Raw genomic sequence first — 25,108 nt, 5'->3', positions numbered from 1 at the left:
CAGTGGCAAATTATTTTTTGTTGGATTTATATCAGTCACCAAGCATTATTAAACTCATGCCTTTTCCTAGGAACTGTCCTAAGCACTGAAGTTTTCAGAGACTTTGAATTCAAGGACTTGTCTATTTATTTAATGGATCAGCAATGTTGAGACAGTTGCCATTTATAGTCATAAATTAGGTGGATGCACAAAAAGTAAAACCCATTAAGAAACAAATATGCTTTGTCATTTACTAGTTGTGTCATTCAGAGCAAGTCACTTGAATTCTCTAGGTAAATGTATGGTTAGGTGAATACTCTCAAGCTGACTTTCTATAATCCTTTTAAGGAAGGGAAAGTAGCTTCAATAATCCACAATAAGACAGTTCTATCTTGCTGAGAGAGATCAGGAGGTAAGAGTGGGCCACAAATGAAATATAATTTGTTGATGTAATATATCTGAATGAGGAGCATGATCCTGTGAGATATCTCTGATGTAATCTTTGTAGTCTTGTTTAAGTTTTTATTATAATATGATATTCCCTTTTGGCATGTAACTCTGAAGCAAATTCTAGGTAACTTAAAGTTGGGATTTGGAAAGTCTGCAGGAATATTATTTAACCTGGAGAAATCAAGCCTGGTGGTAATTCACTTTGCAAATCTGGAAAGGGACATTTTGTTCATCATATTTATATTCACAGTTATGGTGTTCTATATTTGCCTTCCATCCTATGCTTTCTTGTTTTGTTCTCTCTTGGTTTTGCTCCTCTCCCCCTTCCCAGTGAAAAGATGCTGAAAAAAAAGGGTGGGCTTGATCCTAGTTCTCTAATGAAAATGCTCAATTTTTGCTCTTCTATCTTTGATTGTAGATTCTTTTTACTAGTTTTCTTTTACATTCGTGTGTATGTGTGTGTGTGTGCGTGCACACACACATGTGTAAAGATAATGAAAAGAGAATGAACAACATTTCTCAGAGAAAGAGATATTACCACTAGCCTATGAAAATTTAACTCTCCTTTAGTGTGGTTCAAAGTAAATTTTTTCATATCTACTCTTTATTTACTACACACTGATTAGGTGAACTATTCAATTCATTCTTCTTCCTCCTCATTATTTCCCTTGTAGAGTTCCTATTTACAATGAAGGTATGTTTTTTAATAATTGTGTGTTCTTAAAATAACAACCAAAAAAATCCTGATGCTGTCTTGTGTTCTTTGAGGACAGGACAAGACTTCACTTATATTTCCTTGTGAGAAATGGGTGAGAACTTAAGTTAGAAACATTAAAGTAGAATACAAAAAGGATCTTATGGAGTTGTTTATTTTTTCTGGAGGCTTTTAGAGAAGAATAAGCAGCTAGCCTTTTTTAAACTGAGAGATGGTTTTAAATGTCCTTGTTGTTTGAAAACATTCCCTCTCTTGACATTTATAGATGTGTAGTTTTCTTCCAAGTTAAAGGGATCTTTTGCATGCTAATTTGATTTTTGTCTTGGTATTCAATTTAAGAAGGCAGCAATTTTCTTATTCGAATTTCCTACTAACTTGTAAGTCCTTGGAATTGCTCTCCCTTTCTAAACCTGCTCATTTTTCCCTTTCCCTTCCTTCCCTTACAGCTGCTGGCTTTCCTCCAGGGACTCTTCACCTTCTATCATCATGGTTACGAGCTTGCCAAGGATTTCAGTGATTTCAAGACACAGCTGACCATCAGCATACAGAAGGTAAGTGGGCAAAGAGTCAAGACTTCGGGATGGGAGGGGTGGGCACCTCATATGGTGGTTTTGCCTTTTAGTAGGTGTATTTGGGGAAGGGGAAGCAGTTAAGGACAGTTGGTTATAAAACAAGACAAGATGAAAGGAAAAAGAAAAGAAAAAGAATGTGTCCAGCCTTGAGGAGCACTTCCTTGAAAACAATTGGTTGGTTGATTGGTTCTTGTCCTTCGTTATCGAAGAAGAACAAAATGACATCCCTGTGTTTGAGACAAATTACATTGTGTTCGACTATGGCTAATCAGCTCAATATGAACTTGGAATGCTCAACCATATTTGGGCACAAATAATCCATTTGAACCCCTGGCATGAGTACTCTAAACATAGGTATGTTCCGTTTCCTTTGACCTGCTTCAATTCTGCCTTCCTCATAGAGCGCAGCACCCTCACTGATGAGACCATGGGCTGTGCAGTCCTGTGCCAGTGTCTCCCATGCTGCACAATCAATTCTAATGTTCTTCAGTGAGACCTTCAGGTTGTTGTGGTGTTGCTTCTTCTTACCCCCTTTTGGCCTTGTTTGAGTTCTCCATTAAATAGTATTTTTGTCAATCTGGTATTCTAACAATGTGTCCAGCTCATTGTAGTTGCACTCTCTGTAGTTAAGTTGGAATACTAGGTTGCTAAGCTTGAGAAAGGACCTCAATGTCTGATATCTTCTTCTGCCAGGTGATCTTTAGAATCTTCCTAAGATAATTTAATTAGAAGTGATTCAGTTTCCTGATATGGAACTGATAGACTGTCCAGGTTTCACAGGCATATAGCAATGAAGTCAGCATTGACGGCTCTGTAGACCTTCAGTTTGACAGTCAGTCTATATTTCTTTTCTTTCATACTTTTTTTTGGAGCATCCTAAATACTGAGCTAGCTCTGGCAACGCAAGAGTGCATTTCTCTGGGATTACAGTTAGTCATTGTGATAATCAGATTTCTGCTGCCCTTTAAGTTTTATATAATTATAGTTACATAGATTATTTTCCAGGTCTGCTTGTAACAGTTTGTACATTTCATAGAAGAATTTCCATGAGTCTCTGATTTTATCATAACTGCCATATCAAACAGTGCAATATAGTATGGAGTTATAATCATATACCACTTTTGGCCCCAAGTCAATGGGCTTCCCACTTTGTTTCTAGTTTTTTTATATATATATGGGACTTTTCTTTGTTTGACTTCCTTACATTATATACCCAGATGTGAATTACCTTGTTCATAATTTCATTATTCTTAAACAGTAGGATCGTGAGATACTTGTAATTAGAGTCATTTGTCTTAAATAAATTAATGAAGCTTTTAGTATACCCTTCCCTTGTTCTTGTACCATGATTCTCTTTTTGCCCATGAGATCTTTATTTCCAGACCATAAAAATTTTACATATTGTGTGTCAGGCACTTTGCTAATCAAACCAATAAAGTAAAAAATAATTTAATTCCAAAAGGTACTAAGGAAGAGAACAGATCCATGGAATTAATTCCCCTCTCTCTTGAATAACTTTTACCCTAAATTTTTATTTTTATTCTCTCCTGTCTAATTCTTAGGGACCTGAAAGTTTGCAGAGTTCAGTGTTTGAAGTCATGCCCTCCTTCTAAAAAAGCAAAAACAGATTTAAGCACAGATTGATGGAGATAGGAACAAAGATTTATTTTTTCTAATTTAACTAAAATTTCTTTTATTATAGACAAGAAATCGTTTTGAAAGTACCAGGTCAGAAGTGGAGTCACTGATGAAAAAAATGAAGGAAAATCCTCATGAACACAAGACCATTAGTCCTTACACCATGGAGGGTTATCTCTATGTCCAGGAGAAACGTATGTGATTTTCACTCGACAGAGGGGTGTTGATGGTGGGTGGTGGAGGAGAATGGGACTCTGCCAAAGGAAAATTTTGAGTAATTGGTCACCAAAGTATGCAGGATGAGAAGGCCTGAGACTTAAGTTTACTTCTGGTCCTTTGTTTAGTTTGGTACCCTCAGACAGGAATGTGATATGAAGGAAGAACACATATTTATCAGTTTGGTTCTTATTGAATTATTATTCAGTCAAGTCTGGTTCTTCAAGACCCTTGGACCATATTGTCCATGGGATTTTCTTAGAAAAGATAACTGGAATGATTTGCCATTTCCTTCTTCAGTGGATTAAAACAAGTAGAAGTTAAGTGACTTACCCAGGATTACACAGCTAATAAGTAAGACCTGATTTGGGCTCCTCATTCAAGACCCTGCACTTAATTCACTGAGGTATCTAGCTGCCTTCTTAGCAAATAAGGTTAAGTGACTTAGTCAAGATCATACAGCTACTAAGTGTCTGAAGCTGGATTTGAATTCAGATCTTTCTGATTCCAGATCCAACACTTATCTACTGCCTCTACTTTAATACATATCTATTATTCAAAGCACTGGAAATAAGTATAAGTTAAAGGCTAGATATTTACTACCCTTAAGAAACTTACATTTTTACTTGGAGCAGGAGAGGATTCAATTTGTTCACATATAATTGTTGTAATGATGCACAATATAGAGCAATGGAGAAAGGAAGATATCAGAGATAGGGGTGAGAGTTAAGGGAATGAGGCCCCCACAGGATTGATGTCATTTGAGCTGTGTTAAATAGGAGATTTCTTTTTTTGTTGTTTTTTTAAATTTTTTAAAATTATTTTTATTTAAGGCAATGAATGGGATTAAGTGACTTGTCTGAGGTCCCACAGATAGGGAATTATTAAGTGTCTGAGGCTGGTTTTGAATGCAGGTCCTCCTGACTCCAGAGCTGGTGCTTTATTCATTGTGCCACCTAGCTATCCCAAATAGGAGACTTCTAAAAAGGAGATGATGCATTTCAGTCTTGGGACAGACTATGTGAATACAAAGAGGTAGAAGATACTCGAATTAGGAGAAAAGTCAATCATTTTAGAAGGGGAATTTCGTGAAATAAAACTGGAAAGGAACATTAGAGCCTCATTGTATTGGTCCTTAAATGGAATATTTTGAGTCAGAAAGTTTCCATTGACTATTTGTGTGGCCTTGGGCAGACAAAAATCACTTCACCTGTCTGGACCTCAGTTTTGTCATCTTGGAATAGAGGAGTTGAACTAGATAACCTTAATTTCCCTTCTGTCTCTACATCCATGCTTTATTATGTTTACTATTAAGGGAGGGAATACCTCCTCTGATTAGTTCATAGACATACTGAAAGGAAATATCATGCAGATATTTATATAGATTGCTGGAGAAGTGAGACCTTGGTTCAGATCCTGCCTCTCATGTTTCCTAGGTCTATGGCCATGGGTAAGTCACTTTATCTCTTTCTAACCTTTAGAACCTATTTTACATTTCCTCCAAGGCCCAAATGAGATACCCAATTTAAGCCATATCTAAGCTGGAGTATTATTCCAGTGGGAAGACCAGTAAGAAAGATAATTTGGAAGACCAGTAAGAAAGATAATTTGACTGGACTGTAAAGTGTATGTAAAGGTGAAGGATGTGTTAGCTGGAAAGATGGAGAGGGCCAGAGTGTGACAGCAGGCAGGACTTAAATGCCAAACAAAAAAGTTTATATTTGTGCCTGGAGCTCATGGGGGGAGCTACTGGAGTTTAATGTAGGGGTAGTGGGGACATTGGAGTTTTAGAAATTGCTTCAGTAGCTGTGTGGAGAATAGATTGTAATGGAAAGAAGCTAGAACAAGGCAGAGAGACCATTGTCAAAGTTATGAATACTTGTGCTCAGGTTGTGACCCTGTGAGAAATGTGAATACAGGGCCACTGACTGGGGGTAGGTCGGAAGAGAGAGGTGTTTGGCAATGAGAGATTCCAGGGATTTCCCAGAACTCCCAAATTTCCGATGATTTTAAAGCTCAGTGTGGAGGGTCAAAAGTTTCTGAGAACCACATTTGTACTAGGAACACAAGAGGGAGAAATCCCATGCAATGTGAGGTTGTGAATCTTGACAGATTTGAGTTTTTCAGTAGTGGAAGGAAGAAGATTTAGCTTCATGGCTTGTAGCTTCAGAGTTCTTTTTGAATTATTTTTCATATCTCTTTAAAGTCTCTTTAAAGTCAAGTGAAGTAGAAATTTGGGGTCAGGCTTCAGAGAGCATTTGTAAATATGACAACTGATGTTAGAGTATAGAAAATGACTGGAGGCCTAGGGAAGAACAATTGGGAAGAGAGCTGCATAATCCTAGCCCACCTGATCTTCTCTTTGTCTGGGCAGAGAATGAAAACTTGGGGAGACATCAATACTGAAATAATGTGCAACCAATAGTAAATTAATTTAATAATTTTGCAATGCACTAGCACAGCATCTGACACATCATGTGACTGTGTAAATGTTTGTTCAATGAATGAATGAATTCCCCAAGAAAACTTTAGTACTTTTAGATCTTATAAACCAGTTAGATGACTTGGAGGGAAAATCTTACATTGATCCCTAAGGATGTCTTTTCTATTTTTAGCTATATTGGAGGACATGGACACGAGTCATACAATATGGACAGGAATGAATGGGCTGTGATTTCCATTCATTGTGGAAGTGGGAGGCAGAGGCATGGTGGTGGTGGTGATGATGGTGATGATGGTGATGATGGTGATGATGATGGTGATGATGATGATGATGATGATGATGATGATAGCAACAGCTACCATTTATTCAATACTTTAAGGATTACATAGTGCTCTATAAATATAAGATTTCGTCTTCACATTTAACTTGTAATGTTGTCCCCATTTTGCAGATGAGGAAATTGAGGCAGGCGGTGATAAAATGATTTGGCTAGGGTCACGCATCTAGTAAGTGTCTGAGATTGAATTTGTAGATTTTTTCTGACTCTAGGCCCAACACTCTTATGTGTCATATGACTGTCTAAGTGTGTATCCACATTGAATATTATGTGTTGTGTGGAGTGGAAATGAAATCATCACCTAATTTGCTCTCATTTATATATCACCAAAACTTCTCTGATTCCAGGGACAGAGGGTTTTATGTGTGGGCATGAATAGGTATGTTTTCCTGTAAATGGTTTACAGTAGAGGGGTCACCTGTGGGTGTACAAACTGGCTTAAAATGTCACTGGGAAATGCTTATTAAAATAAATAGAGTACAACATAAATAATGTTAATTTGAAGTTTTTGGCATTTAGTAGGTTTAAACAAGATTTACAATAATGTGTTCCCTTGCAGGTCACTTTGGCACTTCTTGGGTGAAGCACTATTGTACATATCAGCGGGAATCCAAAAGGATCACCATGGTGCCCTTTGACCAGAAATCAGGAGGAAAGGGGGTAAGTTGTTTTGTTTTAAAATCATATTTACTCTTTGGGGTGGTGGCTAGTTGGCCCCCATGACCATGGATTCAATCCCTATGTAGGTTCTTGGCTTGGCCACCTGAACCTAAAGCATTTGCTTAAAGGATACTGGAAAGCAAAGCATCATTCCCATGCTTGGACTCAGCAAGTGAAAGCACATGTCTTATGGAAGGTTGGTCAATTGAGTCACCTTTCTGTATGAAGGACAGCATTATTTTTTGTTAGACCTTGGTAGAATATTTTTGCTTGACAGTCCACTATAAGGTTACTAATGATGTCAGAAAAATAACCTAAGGAGGGGTTGTAGTGAAGGTGGTGGTGGTGGGGTGGGGAAGGGTAGAAATTAACTTCCTATATCACTGAGTCCAAAAATGTGCCTTATTCTCTGACACAAAACTAGGTGACATTTTTCATCCTTGGTTCTCTGAAATCATGTTTGACCCTTTGCATCCATTAGTATTCTTAAGTCTTTCAAAATTGTTAAAATAGGCACATTAATGCACCTTTGGTAGAGCAAACTTTTTGAGGAATGGGGAGGTGGGTTTCTTTAGATCTGAAGTTTTTTCTGTTAATCTTTTATCTATAGATTTTTGGGTGGATTGTGAGATAACTGATAAACAGCTTATCATCATGGATAGAATGGGTGTTCACTATAGACTATAACAATAAAATAATCTGTATAACTTTTTTGTGGAGCTTAAGCAGATAATTTATTTAGCAGGAAAAGAAGTAACAGAAGTCTGTCTTAGGTAATTCTACTAAAAAAATAAAACTTGTGGGTTGTTTAGGAATGAGATGAAGTGTGTTTTCTTAGCAAGGTGTGGCAGAGGAGCAAAAAATAAAACTCAGAGGACATGTAGGTAGGAAAATTTTGGTAAGTCAAAAGAGGGTGCTAAGTGCACTTAGAACTCTGTGATGATAGGTTAAGGAATTGCTACATGCTTTAGAAAGCATGGAGATGAGCTGCTAGGTGGTGCAGTGGATGGAGCACCTGCCTTGGAGTCGGGAGGACCTGAGTTAAAATTCCACCTCAGACAAATAATAATTACCTAGCTGTGTGACCTTGGGCAAGCCACTTAACCCCATTGCCTTGCAGAAAACAAAAAAAGAAAGCATGTAGACCAAATGAAGTTTTGACTTGCTGTAGATGAGATGAGGAAGAATTATAGAATCATAGTGGTCATGGCAGGAATTTATAAGAAGAAAAGAAGGATTAATCAAGTGCCAACCATTGTTCTAAGCACTTTGCAAATAATATTAATTATAACAACCCTGAGAGGCAGTGACTGTTATATTCCTCATTTTCAACTGAGAAAATGGAGGTAGGCAGAGATTCAGTGACTGATCTAGAGTCATTCAGCTAGTCTGACTCTGAGGCTGGATTTGAACTCAGGTCTTTCTGACTCTTGGCTTGGCACTCTTCCATTTGAACTACCAATCCATTTATTGATTTAGGCAAACTCAATTTAGAATGATAGATCTTAAATAAAGTTTGACTTGCAGATTGTATAAGGCAAGGGGCTGAAAAGAAAGTTTACCTAGCTAGAGTAATTGGAATATGTACCCTGGAGTGGTTAAGCCAGGTCACAGAGTATGTGAAGTTTGGGCAGATTCAGGGATATATGAAAGGGAAAGGCTCTGATTTGGATTTGGAGGAATGAAATAAAAATCTAGGGGATGTGAATCCGTGTACACTTCTGTTTGTCATTTTATTTTTCCTTGGAATCTTTACTGCTGCAGTCCCATTACTCCATTGAATATATAGTATAATTCCCCTGCAGCGAGGAAGACCAGTAATAGTGTATAATTTCTGTAATGGTTCTTGTGAGCCCCTCAGTGAGGGACTGGTTTAATGAAAGAGTATGTTGAGGAGTCACTTATGGCTGATTATCTTTGGAATTCTTGCTTTTTTTCTACATCTCTATTTATCTCAAGTCCTGTATTGTAATATACTTTTCCTCCTGTATTAACCATTTCTGGCAAAAGAAGAGATCTATCTCTTTCATTGATCTTCTGTCCATTTCTCAGCTTAAGAATTTCTTAAAATGTCCATTTCTCTTGACTCTGTCAATCTTTTTTAGATCTCAGTGGATGAACAGTTCCTCTCTATAGCACTCCCCTGATTTGGTATATTCATCCTTAGCTCCCTTCATCCACCCACATTATATGCCATTTTTAGTTCTCCTATTTTCTTCCATTTCACAGGAATGTACCAAATGAGCCCGGAAAGTGGGAACTGTTTCTTGTCCATTGAGCTGCTCAGGCATTCAGCTTCACTTACTGAATCTTTTCTTTTAGAACCCAGGAAATTCTTTGTGGGAGTGGGAGGTATTTTCAGAGCCATTTAAAGAATTGCTAAGGACTCATTAAGAACCTTTTGGAGAAAAAGACTTGAGTTTGATCTTTACCTAATTCCATGTTTATAAATTCAATTGAAGAATTGATAATAAATACCAAAAAAAAGAAAAGAAAGTTTGCAGATACGTGCTGTCTTTTGAGTGCCTTCTTGACCTTTCTCTGTTTGAGTGATGTTCCTTCCAAAAAGTATCAAGGAATAAGTTTAAATTTTACCTTAATTTGAGTATAGTTTGTCAAAACTTTTTATATATAGTATCTGAAAATTAGGCTAGTGTGTGGGTATTTCCTTTTTGATTTTAGCACCCAGCCCTACTCTGTCCTTGAAAGTCTGTCCAATGTTTCCTTTCTTTGCTGTTAATTGTGTCACATACATTCTCTGTCAATCCCTTATAAAATTGATTTTCACCATTTATTTCCATATGTGCAGGGCCCCTTTGGTGGTGCAGTAACCACACATGGGCAGTGTGTGTCTCTGTATTATGTATAATGGTTTTCATTTGTGGTCAAGGCAACTTGAATGAAATAGAAAGAATAAGAACATGAGAATAGGGGTTTTTATCTCTAGGACTTACCAATGTGCTTGACATAATAGGTCCTTTTTATTAAGTTTATTAATTGATTGATTAATCTATTTTTTTTTTGGTTTTTATTTTCTGAAAATGAAAGCTTGTACTTTATACCATTCAGGGACACAATCAAGATAGCAAATCAATATTTATAAAATTCATTGAGTTCTAGAATTTCCGGGTGCTAGAACTAGCTTACAATTTCATAAATGTAGCTAGAAGGTGCTTCAGAAATCATCTTGTTCAACCTCTACATTTCACAGGTGAAGAAACTGAGGCCAGATTAGTTTTGTGCTTTGCCTAAATTCGTTGAAAGAACTGAGATTTGAACCAGATCACTCTTTTCTACTGAACTGTGTCCTTTCCAGAATCTTCTTGATCTTGCAGTTAAATTCTTAGTAAAGAATGATTCCCTACCAACATTTGAGAGATAGCATGGTATAGTGAAAAGAGTGTTAGATTTGGAGTCAGAGGCCTGGATTTGAATCCAACCTCTAACTTCTCTAGTGTCACTTAATTTGTTAATTGAGAGGGATTGAACAAGTTGATATTTTTAGATCCCTTTTTGCTATTTCCTTTCATTATGGCCCACAATTAAGGCCACTTCCACAGAAGATCTTTTGATCATTCATCTACTTGATATGTTTACATGAGTGTGTTTGAAAACAAAGATAAAAAGACTGCTCAGGTTTCTTTGTAGTGTTTATTTTAGAGAAGATGGGGGCCAGGATTTTCATCTAGTTTCATGTTCCTTATATTTTTTCCTAGGGAGAAGATGAATCAGTTATTCTCAAATCATGCACTCGACGGAAAACAGACTCTATTGAGAAGAGGTTTTGCTTTGATGTGGAAGCTATAGATAGGTGAGTAGTTGTCTCTTCTTTATGAGGTCCTGGTATAACTCAACATTTCAACTGTTTCCATTTAGTTAAATCTGCAAAGTCTTTATCTGTCCTCATTCACCCCTCCTTTCCTTTTACCTCCATCTGTTCCCATTGACCTTTTTTTTTTTTTGCAAGGCAGTGGGGTTAAGTGGCTTGCCCAAGGCCACACAGCTAGGTCATTATTAAGTGTCTGAGGCCGGATTTGAACTCAGGTACTCCTGACTTCAGGGCCGGTGCTCTTTCCACTGTGTTACCTAGCCGTCCCCATTGCCCTCCTTTTGCTTCCCATCCCTTTGTCTCTTTTCTTTTCCCTTCTCCCTCTATTTTCTCTACCTTCTTCCTTCATCTCTCCCTTTACCTTTTTCTTCTTCCTTCCCTTTCTCACCCATTTTTTCCTTACCTCTCCCTTCCTTTTTTCTCCTTCCCTTTTCTTTCTCTTTCCCTTCCCTCTTTCCCTTCTCCTTTCTTCATCTCTTTGTCCTCCCTATCACCCCTTTACTGTCTTCCTTTTTTAATCTTCCCATTTTTCCTTTTCTTTTCCCCATCTTTCTTTTTCCCTCTCTTACTTTCTTTCTCTTCCTCACTTCCTCTTATCCTAATCCAATTTGGAATAGCCTATCTGCAGCCTACTAGCCTCTATAAAACTATTCAACTTCCCCTAACTAGCAGGCTTAACCACTAGACATTTCCCCTCTCCTGCTTTGAGGTTCCATTCTTTGGTATGTATTTTACTCATGTACATGCCCCAAACAGACATTTAAAGAGAAGTGACCTGATTTTTTTTTTGCATGATTAAAACAAATTTTTGTGGTTTTGACTTGTTAATTTGAGAAAGAAGACATAGGGAAAGAATTGGACAATTCTTGGGTGTGAAACCAAGTTGTCTGAATCAGTCATAAAAACTGTATGTGAAAGACATCTTACTAATGTGCCACGTGCTCCTGATAAAGCCAAACCACTTTGTGGATTCTAAGACCCTTGATTGGGAAATCTTCAAACTGAAGATTCCTAACTTAAGCCACACCATTCCATAGTCTTAAACTAATCTTGACAACATTCCAATTCCTTAGGATGCTTTCCTTGGCAACTGTTAATTCTTTCAAGAAACCCCATGTGTTGGGTTTATTTCCTCTATATTTTTCAGCATGGAGATCCTTAACTATCCAGGGGCTTCTTATAGTAATTATACTCATACCAGAGTATATTTATTTAATCCTAACCCTCTGTTTACTTGCCACTCTGAAAGACTTTGCCCCTTTGCCAGGCAACCTGTTTAGCCCAGTGGTTTCTTTACATATTTGCCAACCTTTCCCAGTTCTAGAGAGTCCTTGAAACTGAAGGAAGATTGGAGCATGTTCCTGAGTATGCTTGCAGATTTTGGTATGCATTTCTTTTTGCATGCTTTGTGGTGTGACACTTTGCCTCTAAAGTCACATAATTATCAGCTTGATTTTTCTACTCAGCATGTCAAACTAACTTTTTGTACCTAAAACGATCTTGCACATTCTTTAAATGTGGTATGATTGAAGATGAAGATGAAAAGTAAATGCTTTTTGTAAAATGTAAAGTTTTTCCAATATTGTATGTGTGTGGGGAGGATTTGTTTGCTTGTTTGGTAGAGAGTGATAGGGCCAGAGAGTCTCCCCAAGACCCAAGAGCATTTGATTCTTCTTGCCTCGAAGCAGGTCTTAACTGATGGTTCTTTTTAATATTTAATTGTAGATAACTTTGTTTATTATGAGCATGGCATTTCAGAGTGGTTAATGTTGGAGTTTTTAAAAGGTCCTCCTTACATGATGTTTCTTAGCTTGACCAGTGAATGGCTTATTTGGCCAGATGTTTGAATCTACAATATCTACCAGTTCTCCTTGTGTTTGTTTGCACGGCTTTGCCCTCTGGCTCTTGGATGGGATGGAAGCCAATTGAAAGATGCTGTTCCGAGAAGAATCATTGTGTTCACTGTGTTTTCGTCTTTGAAAGTTGCCATGGCTTGTGGGGAGTTTTTTTTTTTAGGCAATTAAAACTCTGTGGCGCCTCTCATTTCCACCCATGCCAATCTTTCCTAGCACCTTCTCCCCTTCTCGAGTGCTTACAAGACTCATAAAAGCTTAGAATGCCCCAATTATAGACCAAGAGAAAAATGTGTTGCATTGAATAAATATCCTGGAGTGGTCTGGGAAATCCATTTTCTTCACTGAGCTCTCCTAGCAGTTCATGACAGGGTCCTTCAATAGTAGTTCAGAATGAGACTCCTTGTGTCCTCTCCTATTAATCCAGATGGAAGGATACAATTCTATGATAGATATCTCCTAGAATCCCCTATTTCTTTTTGTTTTACTCTCTCTTCCTTCTATCCCCTTCTGACTGTCCTGTATATTTTTGTAGTTTCCTCACATATTAGGAAGGGGCTAGGAAGCAAAAGACATTCCAACTGAAGTTGTCACTGGCAACTCTGGGTCCTTTTATCTTGTAAGAATCTAGTGTTTCCCCCCAAGATGCAATTCAGCAAGAAGGAGATGAAAGCTCCTTTTGTCTTCACCAGCCACTTGCATATAACCCCTGGACTTACCCTCAGAGATTTCTGACCAAGTTCTTTTTTATCTGTAGGATTTGATAGGAAGAGTTATTCAGTTTAAGAAGCCAGAATAAAGAGAGAGCAATAGAGGGAGAGAATATGAAAATATAACTGTTGTAAAGACCACCTTATCATTATCACCACATTATTAAAATGATCACAAGGGTACATTGATCATGTGAGATTCTAGCCATATTAAGTTACATTCGGATTTTTCACTAGTTATTTGTTTTACCACAGGGTAGTTGTTGGGAAAGCATTTTGTGTAGCTTCATAGTGCCATGATAGAAATAAAAATTGTTGTGGCAAAGTTAAAGTGGTGAACTTAGACATCAGTTCTGTTTGACTTCAAGGTTTCTAGTTTAAATGTTCTCTTTTGACCTTGAGGATTTAAGGTGTTCCTATTGCTTCATTTTATACGTGAGGAAACTGAGGTACAGACAAAGATCACCCAAGTAATAAATGACAGAGCCAGTATTCAAAACTAGACCGTCTGATTCTAAGACTAGTAAGTCATTCTTTCTCCTAACTGACATTGCCTTATTTACTCTGATTATCAAGTCCTGTCAAACTTGGGATCTAGTTACAAGGTTTCAGGACAATATTGCTTCATCCAGAGGAGGGAAAAATTAGTTATATAGTCATTTATTAGATTTTCAAGAGTATCATATTCATCCTTCTTGTATTTTAAGTGGAGGTAGAAGTTTATGTTAATTTTACTCTCCCATGTGGAGAAGAGTGATACAGTTTTTGGTGGAAAATTCCACTGCCAAGAATAGAAAACAGTGTGTGTGTGTGTGTGTGTGTGTGTGTGTGTGTGTGTGTGTGTGTGTGTGTGTGATGGATTTTTAAGGTAAAATCAAATGCTTTAGAAAGATATTTAAGTGGAAGATGCCACTCGACTACATTTATTCTAGAATTATCATTTTTGTGCTCATTTTAAAGATTACAAAATCAAAGTCAGGTGCCTTTCCATTGAAATCCTTTCAGTTTGTGATATGGTGGTAATGGTACTGACCTGGGTAACACTTGCATTTTGTAACCTTAGTTAAATACCTCTATTTTTAGTGTTAAATTTGCATTCAGATGGATCAAGCTGACACAGGAGAATGACATGGTTAGGAAAAAAATAGAGGGCGGAGAAGTAATTATATTGATCAATTATCTGCCTTATCTGTACTATAATACATTGTGTAATTCTATTAGGCTTTACTCCTTGGACCAAATGTGTGCATACCTTTTCAAGAGATTGACTGCCCTACTGAATGCTGTAGTTTGGGTAATAGACATCTACTGTTTGTCTAGTTTTCCCATACGGATAGATTAAGTCTGCCATTATTGTATCCTAGAGAAAATATAATTACAGATTATAGATCTAGCTGTCTTTGCATCCTTAGAGTCTAACATTCTTTGCATGTGAACTGGACCTCTAATTTCTTTGTTGTGTTAATCATTTTAGATTGGCAACTGCTCATGGCCTTATGATCTCTTTGAGCTGCTTAATACTTAGAGAGATTAAATGGTTTACCTGGGGATGCACAGCTAATTTATGATAGGAGTGGGACTAGAACCCAGGTTTTTGACCCTGAAGTCAGTCCTTAATCCACCAGATTATGCTGCTTCTCATAATTAGCACTTCATGATTGTTTGTTACATTGAATTTACAGTATTTTAGGTACAACAATAGAACCTAATTTCAGGACAGGAAAATTTGGAGAGTGTCAACATTTGTAGGAAATTTCTTTCATTCAGATATCACGTAGCATAGCCATCTAGAAAGTGGTGAATTCCTTTGGTAAAAATGTATCAGCCTCCAGTTGCCTGTTTTATTTCTGACTTGATAATAAAAATTGGAGGCTTACTGAACAGTTATTTACCTCTGGGAGACTCATATGACTTTAATGTATGCCTGAGAGACTTCTTGTTTAATCAACTATTAAGGTTGTTTTGCTCTATTGGGTCAAATGCTTCTAATCTTCTTCTTTTGTAATCAGCAAGCAGACACTACAGGGCAAGATCTTTTCAGACAGTTGTTTGAATATAAGGATGTGGTCTGTCTACTCTCGAGAATAATTAGCATTTCTAATCAGTTGCCAAAATCTTGTCCTTGCTACATCCTTACAGCACTTTTCAGTTTCATCGCCTTCACTCACATAGCTACCAACCTAGTTTAGTTACCTGTCTCCTGCATTATTTCAGAGGCCTCCTAGGAGGCCTCCTGTGGAATAGGTAGAGCCAACTTCGAGGCTCTCCTCACTCTAACCCACCTTCCTCAGTTGGCAATGACTTTTTCCAAAGCACATGTCTAGTCTATTTATTAGCCTAGTCATTAAACTCCCCTTTGCTCTTAAAGTAAAATCTAAAGCCCTGTGTTTGGCATTTAAGACCTCATTTACTTTCCTGTCTAATGTCCCCTTACTTTCTTACTACACACACCCCTATGCAGCCCACTTGGTTTTATTTTGCTTCATGTACAGCACTCATCTTTCTCCTTTGCATTGGCTCTTTTTCATACTGAAATATACTCTTTCTTTACTTCTGTCTCTTAGAATCTCTATTTATCTTCAAAGTCTTAACTCATGTCTCACTTTCTATAGGAAGCTTTTTTGGATCAGTCCCTAACTATGTGTACGTGAGTTTGTGTGATGTATGTATTTATGTGAATTGTAGACTGTAAAGTTTCTTGAGAACAGCAACTCATACTTTGCCCTTGTATCCACAGAGCCTTACATACATAGTGTCTGACATATTGCAGGAATTAATAAATTCTTTCTGATTGAGAGACATTTATTGTTCTTTTTATCACATTTTTGCTGTAATCACATTATCATTGATTTGGTTGGTCTGATACAACTTTTCTTCCTGACTGCTACATTAAATGCCAATTTAGATTCCTCCTATTAGGGTCCAAATGTGTTCTGTAGCTGCTGATGAAAATAGATTGTTAAAGAAATTTTGACAACACTTTAGCATTTTCAGTCTCCTTGATGGCTTCCTTCCAATTTGTCAATATCCTTCTTCAAATGTGGCATCCAGAATAGAACACTATACCCCAGATGTAGTCTTGTAGTCTGACTAATGCAAATATTATAGTGTAACTCTAACCTTACTTGATCTTCTACCTCTGTAGCCTGAGATACCATTAATTTTTTTGATAGTCATGTCACTCAAAACTGTTATTCTTTTTTGCAACTTAAAGGGAAGTATTCTTCTTGCTAGCAATATTTTGCTTATACATGTCTTAAATTCCTTTTGTGTTTCTCCAAAAGCATTTAGCACAATCCTCAACAAAGGGACTCTCAATAATAACTTTATTCTTATTAAAGATTGGACTTAGTATTTTTTTGTGATTGTATCCATCAGCCTAGTTTTCTAATCTATCACCTGGAATATAATTTGAAGGACTGGTCTCCATACAGTGACCAAGTGATTTTTCTAAAGAACGTATCTAGGATGTCCATTATTTCTTTATTCACTAAACTTCGGTAACTTCAAGAAATTCTCTGTTTGGCAATTAAGGTCTTTCTCCAAATAGAGGAATATAGACAGTCAAGATTAGATAGGTCCTTAAAGATTATTTAGTTTAGTGTTGCCTTCTCCAGAAGGGGCCCCTACCCCCCAATATTAAAGATGAAAAAATTGATGACCAGATAAAATACTCACTTAAATTTGAATCCAGGTCTTTTGACTACTCTTTGATTGGTCTTTCACTCTATCACATTGTCTCATGTTTCTTGGCTTAGTATAAGACAAAGCCAGAATCCAGAATTCTGAACTTCTCCCCCTCCATTTCCATTTCTTCAATACAAAACCTTTATATTCCAAAAGGGTTCTTTTTACTAAAGCAAACTTAGTAGTTCCTGTCCTTCACTTAATACATTGCCACCACATGTATCTGCTTTTATTTTGCGTAATTCAATCACTATTTAGTATCTTATGGGAATAATGACCATAATGTGGGAAAATATTTACTCAAGCTAAAGAATCAGGGGTGTAGCCCTCAGTCAACCTTGCAGAATTTGTTTATTTTTAAGAAACATCTCACAGATGTAAGTGACACATGGACATTTTCTCCCACATGTTTCAGGAGGGGCCACCAAAACCATATGTAAAATAATCGAGAATGCTCCTTTTTGATATATGGGGCACAGCATAGTCTCTCCTGTGTGTGGTGTTTATGGGAGTGAAGAAGGAAACAATTAGAGTTCTCTGCTTTCTTTTTATTGGACTGAATGATTCTGAAAGAATTCTGTGCTTGGTAAAGAGCTATAGGGAAAGGCAGATATTTGAGGCATTGAGGGCCTATATAGCAGAGGAAAAGAGAGGAGTCGTCCAAGCAAAGATTTTCCCCATCATCCCATTCTAATGGTCGTGATAATTGGAAGATTCACCACTAGTCTCTTTTGTCCCCTGGATTTTTGCTTTTTATAAAGCTAAACATATAAATCTTTTTATATATCTGAACTTTCTCCCTTTGTATTTTATTTATCTTTTATTGTATTCTCATTAAGATACCTTGAAACTGTGTTTCAACTCCAACTTCAATTCAATAGGATAAATGAAGAACTGTGAACTATCATCTTTGTTTCTCAACCCGTTTCCACTCTTGTCTCTACTCATCCACAAACAAATAAAATTTATAATAATTTTTAAGATGTTTTTCTTCTCTGACTTGTTCATAATTATCCTTGAACTCTTTGTCTAAATAGCTATTGTGTACATGTGGATTACTATCTGATGCAATAGAGAGAGTGCTGGAGCCAGGAAGACCTGAATTCAAATCCTGTCCTAGACACTACTAATGACTTCTTGACTTTGGACAAGTCACTTAATCTATTTGTCTCAGTTTCCTCATCTATAAAATGGGGATAATTATAGGACTTACCTTCAATGATTGCTGTGATGATTAAAGGAGATAATTATCATATGGAACTTAATATAGCCTCTGGAACATAGTAAATCATTTAATAATTGCTATTATTAGATCATCATCATTATTCTTCCCACTTCTTCTGTGGCTACTTTGTGTATTAATAGAACATATCATATGTGTGTCTATGAAGTTGTATGTGTATTTTCTAAATAAATAATATATCTTGTGCAGATACTTATTTTGTTTTTATGATTATATTTTCTAAAAATACCTTGTGTAGATATGTATTTTGTTTTCATATGTATATTTGTCTGTATAAACAATGTTTTGTGTATATATATTTTGTTTTATTATATACTATATAAACAATATATATTTGTTTTTATGCATATTTTTCCTATGTAAACAGATTTTTGTGAGTTTGAATATGTTTATAGACGTTAGTTTTGTGAGTTTATTTTGTTTTTTGTTTGTTTGATATATTATGCCAAAGCCTGAACCAGGTTCATTCTTTCTTTAGAGCGTATAATAAGCCTGGTTTCTACTTAAATTCAGAATAATTCCTTGCTTCAAAATTCTTCCAGTACATTTCTTTTTCTTCCTAGATTGTCTTTTCTGCTAAGCCTAGAAAGACTTAGTCAATGTCATTTCATTTCAGATTTACATTGCCTTGGATCGAACCCCTGATTTTTTTCAGTGTGGGAACCTTCCTTTTTGGAAATTGTCCACCAGTTTAGTTTCTTAAAACAACTTAAGAGTCTTCTCACATTTCCAGGGGCACTTGGAAATTGAGTTTACTATAAAGTTAGTGTAGTTCAGATGTGGCTCTTGAACTCTGCCTGGTCTTCTTAACTCCTAAGGTAGGCCTCTATCAATTGGGCTAGATTGTCTCTTACTTTAATTATTTATAAATCGAGTTTCAGTGTGAGTAGCTTATTCTACCTTTCTACTAAATTATGCATCTTACCCTTCATTGAAACATCTTCCTAAGTACTGCCTTTTTTTTTATGAAGACTTTCCTAACCAGAGAAGAGGAAATGATTTTTCCACTGACCTATAGTAATGTTAACCTTTATATCATATGGCTTTATCTTTACTCTAAAATTTTTCCTCCTGCAGCAGTATATATCTTGAATTATTGCTTAGTCAGTGTTCTGTACTGTATGCTTCTGTTCAGAAGAGCCAGAATAGGTGCCTTGTTCAGGGTCAAATGTGGAGTGACAGGTCTAGAATGTGAACCTATGGTCTCTTATTTCAAATCTCCAAATTCTATGATCTTTCCACTGCACCATAATACATTAAAAAACCCCTCAAAATAAAAAACAAATCTATTTACAATAGTAAGTACCTACTTACATATCAAGAACAGTCAAGCTTAATTTGTTATGGTAGTAAATTATCATAGTTTGGTTGATTAAATGTCTGCTAGGTTTAAGACACTTTACCAGATGCTGAGGACCTAAAGGGGGAAAAAGACAGTGTGTCTGTCTGTCTGTCTCTCTCTCTTCTCTCTCTCTCTCTCTCTCTCTCTCTCTCTCTCTCTCTCTCTCTCCTCAAGAAGCTTACATTCTAAAGGAACAGTTTGACCACTGTGTGCATAATCAATATTATGGCAGAACAGGGTTTCTTAGCCTTCACAGTAATATTGTGTAAATGCAAAAAAATTAAACATAGAATTACAGAGGAAATCAATTATTTTGAAATACAAAAAATCAATTTCATAGACCTACAGATTAATAGTCCCTTAAAGGCTAGTTAAGCTCAAAGAGAGAGACACAACTTTGTTTAGAGATGTTTGAGGCTTATGAGGGGAAAATGAAATGAAGATCTTCCTTGGTTCTTCCTATCCATGGTTGACTTGCCTCACTCAGTTCTTCATTTAGAATTAAGAAGCTGCTTTCTGAGAGAGAGAAAATATTATCTATCCCAAGGCAGGTGAACCTTACTATAGCCTGGGACTTCATTATCTTGATTTAGCTTCTGGAGACTCTTAATGGATGTCATGACTTTTTTCTTGTGGTGGCTGGCATTTCTTTTATATTCACAACTCTTCAGGCTTCTAAGTGGGCATTGAGGACAGGCACAAGAATAACAGAAAGGATAGTATGAGAAAAAATTTTATAATTATAAGCTGTGGTAGATAGATAGATGTCATATCAAAAACTGGTGTGGATCTTCATACCTATGAGGTCACAGTTCTAAATCACAAGGGGGAAAAAAGCCTATCCTAAAACAACAGTAACCACAGAAACGAATGACTAGACTAGCTAAAATTAAAAAAATTAAAGTTTGGGGCAGCTTAGATAGTAGAGCCTTGTAAAGACTCACCTTCTGAGCTCCAATCTGGCCTCAAGCTGTTACTAAGCTATGTAACCTTGGATAAGTCACTTGACCCTGTTTATCTCAGTTTTTCCCTCCTAAGAATAAGCTGGAGAAGAAAATGGTAGATCACACCAATGTCTTTGCCATGAAAGGTCCAGATGGGATCACAAAGAATCAAATATGGCTAAAAATGAATGAACAGCAACAAAATTTAAAAGTCAAAGTGGAGAGAACGCATTGCTGAAGCCAACACCTCCGTTTGCTTTCCCATCAGATGAGAATTTGAGCTCTCCAGCTTTAAGATCTTGTCCTACTTTGGAGGCTGGACTGGTCCTATGAGTGGCACTGGAGGATGATTTTTCCTCTAGGTGGCAGTTTAGTATGTGTATTTGAAGCTCTTGTAGGGTTAGACTGAGAAGAAATTGTCTTCTATGCTTTGCAATTTGAGAAACAGTGATACATAGTTTACTGGGGAAGAAATCAACTGTGGGCACTATTGTTTACAGAAAAAAAATGCTCTGAAAAATGAGTCATGCTTTCTCTTGAATTTCCTTTTGTTCCTCGTGATGGGTGGTTTTGCGTCCACTTACCTGAAAAATCACCTGTAATCAGTTGGTAAAGCTCCTGTTTGAATATATCATTTTATCTTGTTTTCCAGTGACTCAAATGTTGAGTCTTCTGCTCTGTCCTGAAAGGTTTTCATTCTAATAAAGGAAAAAAAAAATAGCTCAAACCTCAACCTCTCTCTCTCTCTCTCTCTCTCTCTCTCTCTCTCTCACACACACACACACACACACACACACACACACACTCTGCCCCCCACCCCCGACCTAAACCATTGTAGTTTTTAACGTGAGAAACATGGAGAAAATCAATTAGTTATCTCATTAATAGGCAAAAGTATGTGGATTATTGGGCAGCGAGAATTTTCCCCTGGGTTGTGTGCCTTTATCTCTAACAACAGATGAACCATTTTTCCTGGTTCTAAACTTCCCATCCCCCGCCCTCCTCTCCCTTTTTGTTTGGAATAATATTTGATTTTTCTTCCTGCCAGTTGGACTTGACCACTTGTCTCCAAGCCATTGACATTTAGAAAAGGAAATGGCCTTTTCCTTCCTTAAAAAGGGGATTATAGAGACCCAACTTCCATAGACTTTAGAAGGGGAATCTCATATTTTCTGATTTGCTTCTGGACAGTTTTCTTTCTAAAATGAGCCAGTGATCCAGTGTGAAGGGAATGCCTAAACTTTTCTCTGGTTTTATTACCAAGAATTTGGCAAGAAGTTTTCAAGTGAGAACTCTGGGAGGCTCTTCTTGTTTTGTTCCTATTTGAGAGAATGAGAAAAGGAATATGGACCCTGGGGACATTGATAGTAGGGCTGCATATTTATTTCATTGGTTAATTCCATGTTAATAAGCAATATAGGTTTTTAATGAGTTGAGCACAACTTTTAAATAGCCTGATGATAATTATTAAGATTTATATAGTGCTTTCCTTGAATCAGCCTTGTATAGAAAAGATAGCATATAGGTTGTATCTCAGCCAATTTTCAAAAAGGAGAAGAAATCACAACTACAGACTCTGGGCTGGTGATCTTAATATTGATCATTAACCTTGATTATTCAAACAAACAGTTTCTGATCACTCAGAAAGGAAAACAGTGATTAATATGATAGAGGATAAATTTGTTAAGGACAAATACTGTACAGCTAATTTTGTTTCTTCCTTCATTATTTGATAAATGTCATGAAAATAGCTTTTGTAAATTTCATTTTTTCTCAAGCTAGATTAATGACTGTATTGAAGAAAGATGTAGAATAAGTAATTAATTAGATTCAGAAATAGTTGGATATAAAGATGATAATTAATGGATTGTCAACCAAAAGGATGTCTCCATTAGAGGTCCATAGGTCTCTGTTCCTGACCATTTTTCTGTACAATAATTCATGTATTAGAGCTAGAAAGAACCCTAAGAAATCATCTGGTCCACCTTCCTCATTTAACAGATGAAGAAATATTTTATCAATGACTTGATGAAGGCAGATCAAATTCATCATATTTGTAGATGTCACAAATTTGATAAGAATAATTTATTTGTTGAATAACAGCATCAGAATCCAGGAAACCCTTGGTAGACTAGGTTCATGTATAAGATCTCATAAGATTACATTTATCTGGTATATAGGAAAATTATTTCACCTTGGTTTAAAAAAATGAGCTCTACAAATAGAGTAAGGAGATAGGTGAATAAAAAGCATTTTGGGTGTGAAAGGCAGAATGAATTAATATATTGCACAAAGGGCAAAAGATATACACACACACACACACACACACACACACACACACACACACACATATACATATGTAGAGGGGATTTTTTTCCTCTTTATTTTTGTTATATTTTAAGTTCTCTTAAACTCTCTCTATCCCTCCCTACTCACCCTGCACTTGAGAAGGCCACTAATTGTTGCAGACTTATAAATATATGTAAAACCTATTACGTGCACTTTTATTTATCAGTTCTTTCCTAGATGGTATTTAAAACTACATCATCAGAGGGTTGGTTGTGGAATAATGAAAAAGACAGTGAATGAAAGTTGTGCAAAGGATTGAGGATACAAATAAATCCCTCTAGGAGCTCATATTTTAAGGAGAAAGGCAGCACAGAGATCTTTGCTTTAGGATACATGAAAAACCCTTGAAATTCCTAGGGTCCGGCAGCATCTTCTCTAATGTTAAAGCCATTGATGAAACAATACTTCTTTCAAGTTTTTCAGGAATTAGGGCTTTTGAGCTATAGCACCTTCGGAATCTGTTGTCATGTCTTTTCAATATTCCCCACTGGGATAAAAATACTTATCAGAGGGTTACGCCCCCCCCCCCCCCCCCCCCCCGTAATCCCATGGTTGGGAGTTGGATTGGGGGTGGGGCGGACCCTGCTATTCCCAGAGCTCTTAGATTTATTTTCCCATTGGTAGCTGAATTAGGGCCAGTACATTGAGGTTACAGGAAGGCAGATTTCAGTTCAACACAAGGAAGGAATTCTTTTTAGAGTTGTCCTCAAAATGGAATGAATTATTTTTTGAGTAGTATATTACTCCCTTCTGAAAGGGACCAGAACTCTACACCAACCTTTTCATTTTAAATGAAGCAACTAAAATATTAAAAAGTTAAAAACTTCTTAAAAACAACTGGATCAAGGTCACAGAGGTAGCAAATGTCACCAAAAACCCACCTTTTCAAGTGGTAATTAGATAAGAACTTGTAAAATAAAATCTTTCATTCTATTTTATTTTTCAATAGATGACTTTTCTTCCCCTCCCAAACCCTTTCCCACCTAGTTTGAAAAAAAAGAAAAAATAAGAAAACAAAATTCTTGTAACTATGCAATGATCACACAGAACAAATTCCTACATGTTCAGAAATTTGTATCTCATTCAGCACCTTGAATCTATCACCTTTGACATAAGTTATTTAGAATCATGATTGATTTTGGCTTTGATGAGAGATCTTATGTCTTTGGGTAAGCGTATTTGGAGGATGCTCTCCCACCTTTGGGATATTGTGATTGTCTTCTTTGTTCTTTCCCAGTCAATTTAAGAATTCTTATTTTTTATTTTGAGGACCTGTTGGTCCTGTGTTTCTGTCATCTTAAGGGATATTTTCTCTTGGCAACCTGAAGAGACATTACAGTTCTTTTATTTTGCTCTATTTGAATTGGAATACTTAAGAAAAATTTTGTTTGACAATGTTAACCTATTAGAAATATGGAATGATATTAATCCTGGGGATTTTATTTTTTAAAAAGTCCTTTTCTTTTTTAGAGTTCAAGGCTGGACCCTTAGATTGCTGGATTAATAATCGTCTATCCTCTCTTCATCCAGATCAGATTTTTTTCCCAGATAATAAATAGCCAGTTCTTCTCTTCCCTCCTCCCCATCCCCCCTCCCCAACCCCAACCCCAGCCCCAGCCCCAGGAACCCCTACTCCCTAGAATTATACTGACTTTTCTGGGGAGGAAGAGAGTGAGTTGATTACCTTTTTTTTTTTTTTCTGGTTATAAGAAACTGGTGTCAGGACAGATTGAATGTGCATATGCATCTTATCACATAGCCATGTACTCATGGTTATTTAGGTTCATTATCTTTGTCCTGAAACCTAGTATTAATATTACCTTCCATTGCTCTGGTTCCTGAGTATTTGAGAGACCAAAGTAATTATGATTTTGTCATTGTCTCAGCTGTGCTGAATGTTAGGAAAGAAGGAATACTTGCAGGTATATTCAACTTACTATATTCATCTCATTGATTTTGTGAGTGTGTATTCTTTATATATACTGGATTAGTAACACTGGTTTTGTGGGTGTAGGTGTATATACATCCATATATAAAACACACACAGTACCTAGTTCACTGATTTTGCTTCAAACATTACTGCAGTTCTTGTGAATATTTAATCATCCTTTATGAAAGTGAAAGACTGTTCTTGCTTCTGT

General features: G+C 36.6%; 1 protein-coding gene and 1 long non-coding RNA gene across 7 annotated transcripts in view; one reads left to right on the top strand and one right to left on the bottom strand.

The window, feature by feature from the left end:
- The window catches only part of ARHGAP26 (Rho GTPase activating protein 26), a 504,960-nt gene that overhangs the window by 179,289 nt on the left and 300,563 nt on the right, over positions 1–25,108 (top strand). For all 5 annotated transcript variants that reach the window (XM_074212710.1, XM_074212712.1, XM_074212709.1 and 2 more), the window contains exons 7-10: positions 1,591–1,695; positions 3,419–3,548; positions 6,910–7,010; positions 10,727–10,821. In XM_074212710.1, the coding sequence (XP_074068811.1) occupies positions 1,591–1,695; positions 3,419–3,548; positions 6,910–7,010; positions 10,727–10,821 (431 nt within the window). The remainder of the gene's footprint in view (positions 1–1,590; positions 1,696–3,418; positions 3,549–6,909; positions 7,011–10,726; positions 10,822–25,108) is intronic.
- The window catches only part of LOC141506181 (uncharacterized), a 50,545-nt gene continuing 28,808 nt past the window's right edge, over positions 3,372–25,108 (bottom strand). The window contains exons 2-3 of one of the 2 annotated variants that reach the window (XR_012473786.1): positions 21,203–21,316; positions 3,372–3,608 (exon numbers count right to left, since the gene is read on the bottom strand). This is a non-coding gene — a long non-coding RNA (uncharacterized LOC141506181). Of the gene's footprint in view, positions 3,609–20,210; positions 20,350–21,202; positions 21,317–25,108 lie in introns of those variants that run through there. The other variant, XR_012473785.1, reaches the window with a different exon arrangement.

This window comes from Macrotis lagotis, chromosome 1 (assembly GCF_037893015.1).
Source record: "Macrotis lagotis isolate mMagLag1 chromosome 1, bilby.v1.9.chrom.fasta, whole genome shotgun sequence".
Lineage (NCBI taxonomy): Eukaryota > Metazoa > Chordata > Mammalia > Peramelemorphia > Peramelidae > Macrotis > Macrotis lagotis.
This window is presented reverse-complemented; position numbering and strand designations above follow the sequence as displayed.